Raw genomic sequence first — 13,687 nt, 5'->3', positions numbered from 1 at the left:
GGCAAATTTATCGGAAAATGCAATGCCCTATTATTCTAACAACCTCGTTTAGGAGGCAGGAAGACAAAAATGGGAAATTAAACAACAACACATGCATGGGTATAACACACACACACACAGAAACATGCCAACCATACAAAGATCCCCCATATAGTATGTATTTTGGGGCAAGCGCTCAAGGAGACGGTGCAGACAGCACCTTTCTCGGCCGCCTTTATCTTCCCAGGCTTAGAACCGGGGTTTGTATATCCCTCGCCACTGCAGCCAGCTATCGAACTCAGGAATCCAAATTCGTGGTGCAGTCGGCTAAACACTGTATCACTTGCTCCAGACAACAACAGCAGCCGCTATTGACCACGAAGCGACGGTGGGGTCACCACAGTGCTTGTGCCAGCCTAGGTGCACTGTGAGGCCACGTGGAGTGTGGAAGGCTCTCTGACAGCAGGTCATGCGACAGACCTAAGCGCGATGGGCTGACTGACTGAGATGACTGGAAGATGCCCCCCCCCCCCCACCTGTGGCCTTACAGCTCCCATACACACAAAGACAAAGACAACTATCCCCCGTATAGCCTTAACAGACTATAGGGGCAAGTGCTGTTAGCGAGCACCTATGAAGGCTGAAACGGTACACGAGAGGATGGGTGGCCAGCACCACGCCCGACCGCCTTTGTCTCCCCAGTGGCGATGCTTACACACCGCACCGGGTACTCATTTGAGGCTGAGTCGACCTAGGGGAGGCCTAGGACCGGTTCAGATAATCGTCACTGGGTGTTGGCCGTGAGCGGGAATCGAACCCGGGTCCCAGGGTTCATAGCACAGCGCGCTAACCGCTACACCAACTCTCCCCACATACACACACACATATACACACATACAAAGACAAGTACACACATTCATACATGCAGAAATAAAGACATACATACACACACAGACACAGATATACAAACAACGAAAATGACACACATGCATACACACGCGCACACGCCTACAAAGACAAACATACACACGTCTGGACAATCCCCACGGGATGCAATTTCCTTGGAGCTGTAGACCACCGCCCAGGGGCCGTGCCGAGTTGTTTGTGCAATCTGCACTGGCAGGCATGCTGCTGTCATGATGAGCAAAACATACGCGCAGCAGCAGTAGCAGCAGCAGTAGCAGCAGCAAGGTGCCCCCCCCCCCCCCAAGTCACCGCGGGGGCCAGTTGGCTCCCGTGGTGCGTTGATTAGCACGCGACTGCCGGCACTGATACAGCACCAGGGTTCGTGCGCTGACTTAGACTTTGCGTGAGCCGGTAAGGAGCCCCCCCCCCCCCATTGGGCTCAGCAGGGCTGTCGCGTGGAGTTGCGCAGAGACCCATGGAGTTGCAGAGAGATCCATAGAGTTGCGTAGAGATCCATAGAGTTACGGATAGATTCATAAAGTTGCAGAGAGATCCATAGAGTCACGTAGAGATCCATAGAGTTGCGTAGAGATCCATAGAGTTGCAGAGAGATCCATAGATTTACACAGAGATCCATAGAGTTGCAGAGAGATCCATAGAGTTGCAGAGAGATCCATAGAGTTGCAGAGAGATCCATAGAGTTGCGTAGTGATCCATAGAGTTACGGATAGATTCATAAAGTTGCAGAGAGATCCATAGAGTCACGTAGAGATCCATAGAGTTGCGTAGAGATCCATAGAGTTGCAGAGAGATCCATAGATTTACACAGAGATCCATAGAGTTGCAGAGAGATCCATAGAGTCACGTAGAGATCCATAGAGTTGCGTAGAGATCCATAGAGTTGCAGAGAGATCCATAGATTTACACAGAGATCCATAGAGTTGCAGAGAGATCCATAGAGTTGCAGAGAGATCCATAGAGTTGCAGAGAGATCCATAGAGTTGCGTAGAGATCCATAGAGTTACGGATAGATTCATAAAGTTGCAGAGAGATCCATAGAGTCACGTAGAGATCCATAGAGTTGCGTAGAGATCCATAGAGTTGCAGAGAGATCCATAGATTTACACAGAGATCCATAGAGTTGCAGAGAGATCCATAGAGTTGCAGATAGATCCATAGAGTTGCAGAGAGATCCATAGAGTTGCGTAGAGATCCATAGAGTTACGGATAGATTCATAAAGTTGCAGAGAGATCCATAGAGTCACGTAGAGATCCATAGAGTTGCGTAGAGATACATAGAGTTGCGTAGAGATCCATAGAGTTACGGATAGATTCATAAAGTTGCAGAGAGATCCATAGAGTCACGTAGAGATCCATAGAGTTGCGTAGAGATCCATAGAGTTGCAGAGAGATCCATAGATTTACACAGAGATCCATAGAGTTGCAGAGAGATCCATAGAGTTGCAGATAGATCCATAGAGTTGCAGAGAGATCCATAGAGTTGCGTAGAGATCCATAGAGTTACGGATAGATTCATAAAGTTGCAGAGAGATCCATAGAGTCACGTAGAGATCCATAGAGTTGCGTAGAGATCCATAGAGTTGCAGAGAGATCCATAGATTAACACAGAGATCCATAGAGTTGCAGAGAGATCCATAGAGTTGCAGATAGATCCATAGAGTTGCAGAGAGATCCATAGAGTTGCAGAGAGATCCATAGAGTTGCGTAAAGATCCATAGAGTTACACAGAGATCCATAGAGTTGCAGAGAGATCCATAGAGTTGCGAAGAGATCCATAGAGTTGCAGAGAGATCCATAGAGTTGCAGAGAGATCCATAGAGTTGCAGAGAGTTCCATAGAGTTGCGTAAAGATCCATAGAGTTGCAGAGAGATCCATACAGTTGCTGAGAGATCCATAGAGTTGCAGAAAGATTCATGGAGTTGCAGATAGATCCATAGAGTTGCGCAGAGATCCACAGAGTTGCGGAGAGATCGGTAGAGTTACACAGAGATCCATAGAGTTGCAGAGATATCTATAGAGTTACACAGAGATCCATAGAGTTGCGTAGAGATCCATAGAGTTGCAGAAAGATCCATAGAGCTACACAGAGACCCATAGAGTTGCAGATAGATCCATAGAGATATGTAGTGATCTTATAGAGTTACATAGAGAACCATAGAGTTACATAGAGTTACATAGAGAACCATAGAGTCGCATGAAGGCTCATAGACCTCAAGCCGAGACCGTTGGCAGTGGCAGCAGTCACAGGACATCATCTCAGGGTGGGTGAAATGTGCAAACTAAGAATAGGACAAACAACAACAAATTGTTTACACGAAACCCACGCCAGAACTTGCCACGAACAAGGTGAACAATAAACAGTGCTTGAATACAAAATTAAAAAAAACGGTGTCAAGAAATTCCTCTCACAGGCGTATGTGTCAGTAAACCATATACACAGCCTCAGGCACAATGGTGATTTAGCGTGGCCTTCAAAATACACGTGGCTAGAGGGAAGTAAATGTGGAATATTAAGATTGGTCATGAAGACATTCACAAAATGTGTGTGTGCAGTGCAAGAGAAGACCCTGGAACCAGAGTTCTTGATGTAGGGGTGATCAACAGGCAATCAGAAGTCTACGTAAGGTTTCTTTGACTTTGCGAATGGAAAATACTGAGCTGATTTGGATGTTAAAACTTAAAAAGATTAATTTAATGCGTCGGCTTTCGCGACCAATGTTATTCGTAAGCAATGTTTTTTTGTTGGGTTAGATCACGTAAATGTAAATGTGTCGTTCACCCACCACCACCCGACACAGCCAATTAGCAAGGTTTGTCACGTAAACAGAACGCGCCAATGAGTGACTACTTCAGCGCACCGGTGTGTTGGAGAGTAAACCCACAACAGTTACAATAGTAACTAATTGTCGCGTTTTGTTTACGTGACAAACCTTACTAATTGGCTGTGTCGGGTGGTGGCGGGTTTACGACACGTTTATACTTAGGCGATATAACCCATAAAAAAATGCGAAATTTGTCGATGAAGTTCATCCGTTGTCGAATCTCAACGTAACTCCAGTGACGCTATATTAGCTTCAGAGTAAAACTCTACTAATTGGGTATCTAAGACGAATCTTGGAGCCGATTAATACGGATAATTGTGTTTACTAAGGAGGGCATTTGAATACTATCTGTGGCCTACATATCAGTCGTGAAACTGAGGTACGGTAGGAGCTTCAACAGTGGGAAGGTGGCTTGTGAGAGGAACGGATTGCTTATTTCGACGGAGAAAAACAATTTAACGTTTCGCTTTATTTAACGTAAAGTCAATCTGTGAGTTGATGGTGAGACCAGAGTTGGATCGTTGGGCCAAGGTGTTTTTTAGCAGGCTGTCTGTTCGACACATTCACCACAGAGAGTTGTAATGAGAGTAACTCGAGATGGTTGACCTCTCTTCGATGAGAATAACACAAGTCTAATCTTACTCGCAAGAGAAACAAGTTTGAAAGGGAGCATTTGATTCTGGCTGAGGTTCAAATAAGTTTCAAGTTCTCAAAACGGATGAACATAACAATTAGAACTATCACTTACGATTAGCGTGGTTGGCTACGTACGGTGCGAAAGAAGTTCAACGCGACTTACGACCTCCTCTTGATACCAAGATCCAGGATGGTCATGTCTATGCGCCGCTTCTCGGTGGCAGCCCTAACAGTCTGGAACGATATCCCTCTGCACATTCGCAGCATCACCTCAATCGCCTCCTTCAAGAGACACTTAAAAACTCACCTCTACAATCATGCTTTCGAGCGACTCTGAGCTTGGCTCCGCGCCTCTGAGTTGCGGCCACTACGTCTGCAAATTTGCGCGCGTTACAAATTGAACTATTATTATTATTATTAAAGGCGCAGCCCTGCAATCGCTTGCTCACGTCACTACTGGCAGGAAGGGCTTCCGCTAGCTCGAACTCCAGAGGGTACATCCGTAGGGTATTTAAGCCTACTCTTTCACACTTTGCCAGATGGCTTTAAAGAGATGTGAGTACCCCCACATTATCCCACCACTCCCAACATCCCCATCGATCAACCGCGGTGGACCAATTTATAAAGCTGGGTGGACAGCCGATGTGAATTCAGAGACGCACGACCCCTCGTCTCTGATGTTCGCTCGTAGACACGCGTTGACAGCGTTGGGCTGCGATGCATTTCCATTTGATAAGCCACTTCGGTTGACCTATCATTTGTAGCCAGTTCACTTCTCAAAAAATAGCTATGATAGTCCAGTGGGCATTACCGACATTAGGAAGCCGATATCAGGACGCTACTTGAGCTGTGCCACTTTGAAATCTGGATTGAAAACTCAAAACTTTAGAACTGCTTTTTGCGTTTAGTTTGTTGGCCTTCCCCCCCCCCACACCTCCGAATTATCACGGTGCGAATGAAGTTCAACGTACACACGTGACCCTGGCACTCATATTTTGCCAGGAGACGGCAGATGCATCACATCATCAACGACATCAACCCCCCCACCCTCCCCCCCCCCGAGCACAAGTGCACATTAGAAGTGCACAGATTTGCAACTTGCCTTCTTCGTGGGGGGGGTGTAAAGACACCTCATGTTTATCAAACGAAGGTGCAACGAGTTGCGACACGGGTTCAATAATTGCGAACGGTCTTCGCGTCCATAACATCTTTTTTTTGTTAGCTTAGATCGCGTAAATATAAATGTGTCGTTAAACCCGCCGCCACCCGACACAGCCAATTAGTAAGGTTTTTTCACGTAAGCAGAACGTGGCCAATTCGTTACTAGTACAGCAACACCGGTGTGTTGGAGAGCAAATCAACAACATTTACGATCTGAGTGCGACGTTTCGCCAGTGATTACAACTTGCGTCATCAGGCGGGCAGACAGATTTGTGGAGAAATCCCCGTGTTCGTCACGTATTGAAACACCCTTGAAGTGACATACACCCTACATGCACCATATCGAAGTCATGTCCAATAGCGGCGACCGCAAATACAAAAGTACGCACGTATATGTGAATTACCAAACATACGTTCCGCAAGACAAGTCTTACACAACACTGATCATGATGGAGCTAATGTACACACACACACACAAGTTTACTTTTCAGCGGATAAAGACGAAAGTCTGATTTTCCAAATTTTCGAGATTAAAATGACACCACTGTGCTTGTACGCCTTCCACGACACACACACACACGCACGCAAACGAGCGGGTCACGTAGCATGAGCGGGCCAGCTAAAGTAGCTACATATGTAGCTACGGGCCCCGCACTTTCAAGGGCCCCTCGCTAAATATTTGGAAGATATCAATTCCGTTTCGATTTAAAGCTTTCGTGACTGCAGGGATTCATCTTCTTTGTTCTTTCGGTAAAGTCACGTAGAAGGGAAGTAATAAAATAATAGAAATAAAACATAATAAAATAATTCTCACGACGTTTCGGCCACAACGCAAGCATCCGTCCTCAGGTGAAGAACAGGTCTGGGAGAATTATTTTATTTTGTTTTATTTGTATTATTTTATTATTTCCCTTCTACGTGACTTTACCGAAAGAACCAAGAAGATGATATCAATTCCGGTTCAGTGATTCTGCACTTGCTCTATTACTATAGTACTATACTGCCTTAAACTTTTACGAACGACTGGGTGTGTAATGTTATCGATTTGTCGTATTATCTGGCTGTAGAAAATGGAAAAAAATACAATTACTTTACTCTGCAAGTAAAAAATTTGCGTTTAAATATTTACGCGGTTTTTTTAGGGCCTCTTTATAACATGTTACAGGCCCCGCACTAGCTTAATCCGGCACTGGGCACGGAGCTGCCGTGTTGAGTTTGACCTCTTTGTGTGCTTGGTGGGGCTTTCTCCAGTCATCACTTAATGGGTTCGGCCATACAATCCCAAATGCAGAAACATCCTTTAAACAAAAAATGAAGTCACCATTCTCAGCGAGCCCTTCCTGGGTAGTTTATGCGAACGAGCCCCTTTACGCCCCCCCTTAGTTCCATGTTCAGCTCCTGGTCTCGTTTCCACCGACGCGTAAATGTGCCAGCTGCTCTCCGGCTGAGCCATGTGGTGGACATAGCTCTCGTCAATTACCCCCCCCCCTCCTCTCCCAACCCCCCCCCCACCGCCACCGCACTCTCTTCCCGGCATGCGTTTGCTCGGGTAAACCCATACACACACACACGAGCAGACACGGGATTTGTTTTTAACACACAGCCGTAAATAAAGCTCCTCTCGCTTAGGGGGCCCCCCACAGCTCTAGTGAAATGTTCCTTCACTCGAGTGACATCCCCGGGCGAGGTGGCGAAGGCTTGGCTAGGCCTTTTTTCTCGCAGTGGATTGATCATGGCTGAAGATAATGATCGTGACGTCCCTTGTGTGCAATTGAAGTTATTCAATATTCTTCTTGGTTATTTCGGTAAAGTAACGTGACTTTACCGAAAGAACAAAGAAGATGAATCCCTGCAGTCACGAAAGCTTTAAATCGAAATTTTATTCAATACTTTTTGTGTCCAGCTTGTTGTCCTTCCCGCGCACCTCCGATTAACACGGTTTGCTACGTACGGTGCAAAAAGAAGTTCACCAAACGTACATACAGTCGGCAGGTCCGTGCGTGGTGGGGTAAAGTGTGGGTCCTGCCACCTCTTCCAATGCGCCTGGTCAATGTGTAAGAGTAGACCCAATACCCTCGCCATTGTCTCTCAAGAGCTTCGTCTAGTAAAGGCGCTTTTCCATGATCCCTCTGAGTACAATGTAACAGTGAACCACTCGGCAATGTTGTGCTGAGGATCGTGAAGAAAGTCGAAACCTCTAAGTTGCCACAGGGACAGCTTTAATGTGTCTTCCTTACGAGGTCACTCATAAAGGTCACTCTTTCATCAATGCGGCCGGGGTGGTGCTGTGGTTAGAGGTCTTCACTCACAATCGGAAGGTTACGAGTTCAAATCCCGGTCGGGGGTCAACTCGGTCCATCATCCCTCCAAGGTTGATAAAACGAGTATCACATTGTAAGAGGCCAACAGTGGGTCTTCCTGTGGGGAGACTGCCCCCCTTTCCCTCCATAGGAATGTGGAATTTCCACCACAGACAGCGCCACCAATGGAGATGAGCGTCACCCACGCTTGATTAAGCAAAACGACACTATGACTGAAATAATAATGGAAAATTTCTCACCAAAAAAAAACCTCACCGAGTCTTGAGACCATTCTCTGAGAAGGGTTCTGCTCTGGGAGAGGGGTGGCGCAGTGGTTAGCGCACTGCGCTTTCAACCTCGCAAACTGAGTTTGTCAATTGCTGGCGACGGCCAACATCAGTGGCCAGCGATAACTTAATTCGTTCTGGGCCCCCCCTCTCCCTTCACTTACCGACAAACGATTGACCAGCGTGGTGAAGCATGGTCAAAGTAAGCCCCTTGGCCGCCATGGCAAGGCGGAGGGAGGCCTTCATCCAGCAGTGGAATGACAATGGGCTATAGACTTGGGCTACATTAGGATTCTAGATTTGAAGCTTTCGTGACAGCAAGGATTCATACTCTTAGTTTTTTTCGGTAAAGTCACGTAGGTAAAAAATGAAATTAAAATTAATAAAATAAAATAATAAAAATCACGACGTTTTGGAGGCAACACAATTTTCCGTCATCAGGTGGGACCGTCACAGCCAGATTTGCTTGATACAGCAAATTGATACAGCAAATCTGGCTGTGACGGTCCCACCTGATGACGGAGACTTGTGTTGCCTCCGAAACGTCGTGATTTTTATCATTTTATTTTATTAATTTTAATTTCATTTTTTACCTACGTGACTTTACCGAAAAAACTAAGACTACATTAGGATGTTTGGCCAGTGCCTCGAACGAATGCTTGGCACGTGTCGCAAACCACTCGGGATATTGCGCAGATGCCTGTGTGGGCTGCAAGGTATTGGGGCGCGTGTTTATCTGCACAAATCTCAGTCATGCAACTATCCTTCGAGGACACCAGATGAAAGTTAGTGGACACTACTTTCTTTTTGTCCTCAATTCTGCTCCAGTGTTGCATGCCGAGCCCCTTTTTTTTGTTTGAGACTGGATCGGTAAAAAGCTAAACAAAAAAAAACGGTGACAAGGGGTCACCGAACGCCATTCAAACACCGTTTTTTTGTGTTCACGTGAAAAATGCCACAACAGTCGACCTTTCCTAATTGTCGTGCTGTCAAAAGGTGCTCCCCAAGAATTTACGGCAAATACGGCAAAGTTGACTTTTTGGAGAGAGAGGGGGGGAGGAAATACCCTGAGGCTGTCATCAAGTTCCTTGCAGTTTCAAATCCACAGCAACTGCCAAGCGTGCCGTTGCCAGATTTCACGAGTTGTCTTGTCTGCGCTGGTCTGTTTGTGTGGGCACCACGGTGGCGAGATGTTCACTCCCTCGCCTGGTATGCAGGAGGTCGTGGGTTCAATCCCAACGCTGACGCCTGCTGCTGTATATTTGGAGTTTGCGGTGTCTCTCTATCTCCACGTGGTCGCCTGGATTTTTTTCTCCGGGTCCTCCGGTTTTTCTCCCCACATTTAGAATCAACATCACGCGTTTCGAGTATTTGGCTGCTGTAAATGTCCACGTGACATTAGGCCACTTCTTTGAGCTTTCATTTTGTGGCCAGGTCGCTTCTGAATAAGAGCTAAACAGCTCAGTGGGCCTTGCCTGGTAAGAACCAAAAATGTGTGTACAAATGCTATGCCATGCCGACTCTTGGCCATGGAATTTTGTTCAGTCATCACCTAAACACCATCGCGGGTGTCTTTATAACACAACCTGTTTAGGTCACGTTGTGCTCATGAAATTTCGTTTCAAACGACCACAGGAAAATGTTGCCAATATTCCCCTTTTTCTCGGGAATATTTTTTTGCAAAGTTTGTAGGGGTTATTAAAATGTTTCAACAGCTATGAAATCAGCCACCAATGTGATGTCTGCCAATGTTTAAATGTAAGAATGTTTTGTTCTCATGTTTACCGTCTTGTTTGTACCGTTTTACTTTATTCATTCGCCGAAATGCAACATTAACGTATCATTTGCATCAAATGTACAGGTAAGTTTAGTGCTCTGTTGCACGGCTGTAACATATGAATGGCTTTTAAAGTGGTCCCTTCATTTTTGTTTGGTATGCTTTTGCATCAAAAAGTGAAAGCTGGTCATTTTTCTCACGAACCAATGAAATATTGGAGTAAAATCAACAAAAAAAGGTCATCAAACCAAAACAATTTTCAAAGCAAAATAACAAGCCTAAATAAAGATTGTTTTTGTTGTTGGAAAGAATACTCCAAAATACATACTTGTCTGATTGACATGAAAACAATTTCATTATTGATCGTGATGTTACTGCGTACATTTTCACAGCTGCGTCACCCGGCACTCCGTTGTGTTTACAGGTCTTGCCGCGTGTTGTTCGGCACGATGTCCGACGTTTCGCTCCTCCGGGAACCAAGCACATTGGAGACCTTCTGGTGTCGTCACACACCACGCCCCACCCAGATGGAGCATTTTGATTTTGCTCAATTCTTTGAAGATTTGCTGATTTTAATTGTCAACGAAAGCCGCCCTCCCCCCACCACGCCTACCATTGATGGCTTCTTAATCTTTCTCCGGTTGACTTGGGGGTCTTAGAAAACACGTGTGCACCCTCATGGAGATGCAGCACTGATAAGCGTGTTTGTTTACTGGGAGTCAGCCGTTAATGACATTTTCGCAAGGTTTCACGACCACTGTGGGTTTTTTTCAGGAGGGGATTTTGTGTTAGCTTCCCGCATGTGTGTGTCAAACCATCAACAGCTCATCGACAAGTTTCACTGCACGAGACCTACATATAGAGTGCACAAGTTAAGCCATTTTTCTATTCTTATTTTCCCCCCATTATATCGCGACGGCTGCCATCGCTGTCATTCCATCAGCAAAAGTTTTCACTCGGGCCTCACCAACGGGACCATTTGCGTATAATCACCTGGGAAAGACGATATGGGACTGTGAAACACACAAGTCAGTTATGGTAACGTTTTTTTCTTCCCAATTTTATCCCGATTGAACTATCGACATCGTGTCACGAGACATGGCGTCAATTCAGATCTGTCGCAGGGCCCTGCAAGCTCCTCGTGTTGGAGAATGGCCCACGGAAGCAGACGTCACAGAGCTACTTCCCAGAGTGCTCTGTGCATGAGAGTCATTTTCACCACGTGACAGTCAAAAATTATATAAAAATTTTCATAGTTGGAGCGAAATTAAGTGCAGAACCAATTTTGGACGTGATGGCTTTTTTTTACGTGGTCATTGGTGGACAAGCCTGAGACCAATAACTCGTGACGCTTGAAAACCCAATTGATTCACAGGCAGATGCCTGGGTTCAAGACCTCAGCGGTGACCCCTCATGGCTCTGACCTCTGAGCTATCTGGCCGTCTCCATTTGGGCAGACTGGATTCCACCATAGGAATGTGGAATTTCCAACGCTGGCTCGGAGCTGGCAATGGCAACGAGCACTGCCCATGCTCATGTTAACTGGTCACTAACTATATTCTTGGTTCTTTCGGTAAAGTCACGTAGAAGGGAAACAATAAAAAAAAATATATAAAAAATTCTCACGACGTTTCGACTGCAACACAAGCAATCGTCATCAGGTGTGAAAAACACAGCAAGAAAATTAGAAAAAAGTGGCGTTTTTTTCTGGTCGCTAACTATTAACTAATTTCACCATTAATTATTTTTATTTTACCATGGAAGGCCCACTGAGCCTAATAACTCTTTATTAGGCTCTCAATACATATCGATGTGGAGGGAAAACCCCGGAGAACCCAGAGAAAAATCAACACGACCACAGGGAGAACATGCAAACTCCAAATATACAGCAGGCGTCAGAGTCAGGAATGAACCCAAGACCTCCTGCATACCAGGCGAGGTAGCTAACATCTCGCCACTCCGACGCCCATACCGACGGCGTCACGAAGCCCCACCCATCACCTGCCATCCAGTGGCACACCTGGGCACAGAGGTATTGTTTTCCCAGTAATTTCTGTGTTAAATGGTTAGTTGAGTAATCCAACGGATTGTCAGGAGAGTAAATAGCCATATTTTTAAGCACAGCGATTACTACTGCTTCAGGCTGTCAGATTATGTAGCTTTGGTCAAGAGGTGCTGAGAAAGTCAACCTGCAGCCAAAACAATAATACTAACAAGACAACAATACTAACAAGACAACAATACTAACAATACAATAATACTAACAAGACCATAATAACAAGACAACAATACTAACAATACAATAATACTAACAAGACAACAATACTAACAAGACAACAATACTAACAATACAATAATATTAACAAGACAACAATACTAACAAGACAATACTACTAACAAGACAACAATACTAACAAGACAACAATACTAATAATACAATAATACTAACAAGACAATAATAACAAGACAACAATACTAACAAGACAATACTACTAACAAGACAACAATACTAACAAGACAACAATGATAACAATACAATAATGTTGCAAGTAGAATATTATTAATGGGTTGCGTTCAGCTCAACGCAGTTAGCTACGTTTCGCAAAATGTTTTAAAGGTTACGAAACATTCATACAGATCCAAAGACAATAACCATCATAACCCCGAGTAAGACTGGTGCCCGCCATAGGAACGTGTAGTTTCCACCACTACTTATCCACTGTCCTATTAAGTACCTTTGTTTGACCGTTTGTGGATCACAACACCGCATTGGCTTGGTTTAAAAAGCTGCAAAAATCACTCCAAGCACCGACGTCTCATTCGTCGTGTGACTTAATCTTCCATAAACCCAAGTTATACACCGTGTTTAAACAGAACTCAAATGGGACAAAAAAGCGCCCCCTTAAAAGGTCCCGTTTATTTGTTTTGCTCGCAAAACCACGCACCTTTGACAATCACCTTCTTGGCCTGATCCAATCGCCGATCCATGTTCACAGAACAAGGCGCTTGTGAGATGTTTGCCTGGCCAGGAGTACGAGGCAATTGGACTTTAGACCGCTCAGGTTATTTTGTGTGTGCGTGTGTGTGTTTATCTCGCAGGCGAACCTTAGCCTTAATAAACCGAGCAATTGCTCACGACATGGCTTTTATTTTCTCATTCGACCGAACCAATCGGAAAGGGAGGTCAACGCGGGTTGCTTGGTAAAGCGAACATCGATCGTGTCCCTTTTGTTGTTCACGCAATACGGTCAGAATCAGAACCAGAATATTTATGCTGGAAGAATCCGATGAGCTATGAAGCTCTTTTTCATCAGATGTTCAGTAGGCGCACGGGGACAGAAAGTCACAACACACGATACAAAAACACTTTAGGAGTGCAACGAATAAGAAAGGTCAACAATTCTACATTTGAAGGAAGAAGGACGCTTGTGTTGCGCCCGAAACGTCGTGATTTAATTTAGTTGTTTTCATTTATTAAATTTTTTACCTACGTGACTTTACCGAAAAAAAACAAAGAGTATGAAAAGGTCAGCAAGTCACACAAAAATATAAGTAAAGCTAAACTATTTTTTTATATTACCAAAGTAAGGCCCACTGAGCCATTAGCTTAATTTTCAGAAGCGACCTGGCCACAACAATGATAGCTCAACGAAGTGGCGTGCGGTGTGGAAATTGGTAGCAGCCAAACAATGATCAAAATGCACGTTTCCTGAATCTGAACGTTGGGGGGGAGGAAACGCCGCAGCGTCGCATCGAGCTCCGCTTTATTTCGCTCATCGGAGGTTGCGGCGCCGCCG

The 13,687-nt window shown here is 45.2% G+C and overlaps 1 protein-coding gene across 2 annotated transcripts in view; it reads right to left on the bottom strand.

Annotated features, from left to right (window-relative positions):
* Positions 1–12,971, bottom strand: part of LOC144730343 (neuronal-specific septin-3-like) — a 257,761-nt gene extending 244,790 nt beyond the window's left edge. The window contains exon 1 of one of the 2 annotated variants that reach the window (XM_078611089.1): positions 12,836–12,971. In XM_078611089.1, coding sequence (XP_078467215.1) covers positions 12,836–12,878 — 43 coding nt within the window. In that variant the 5' untranslated portion in view covers positions 12,879–12,971. The remainder of the gene's footprint in view (positions 1–12,835) is intronic. The other variant, XM_078611091.1, reaches the window with a different exon arrangement.
* Between the last annotated feature and the right edge of the window lie 716 nt (positions 12,972–13,687).

The sequence above is a fragment of the Lampetra planeri genome, chromosome 35 (genome assembly GCF_965212315.1).
Source record: "Lampetra planeri chromosome 35, kcLamPlan1.2.h2, whole genome shotgun sequence".
NCBI classification, from domain to species: Eukaryota; Metazoa; Chordata; class Hyperoartia; order Petromyzontiformes; family Petromyzontidae; genus Lampetra; species Lampetra planeri.
Note: the sequence above shows the minus strand (reverse complement) of the source record. Positions and strands in the feature narration are given on the sequence as shown.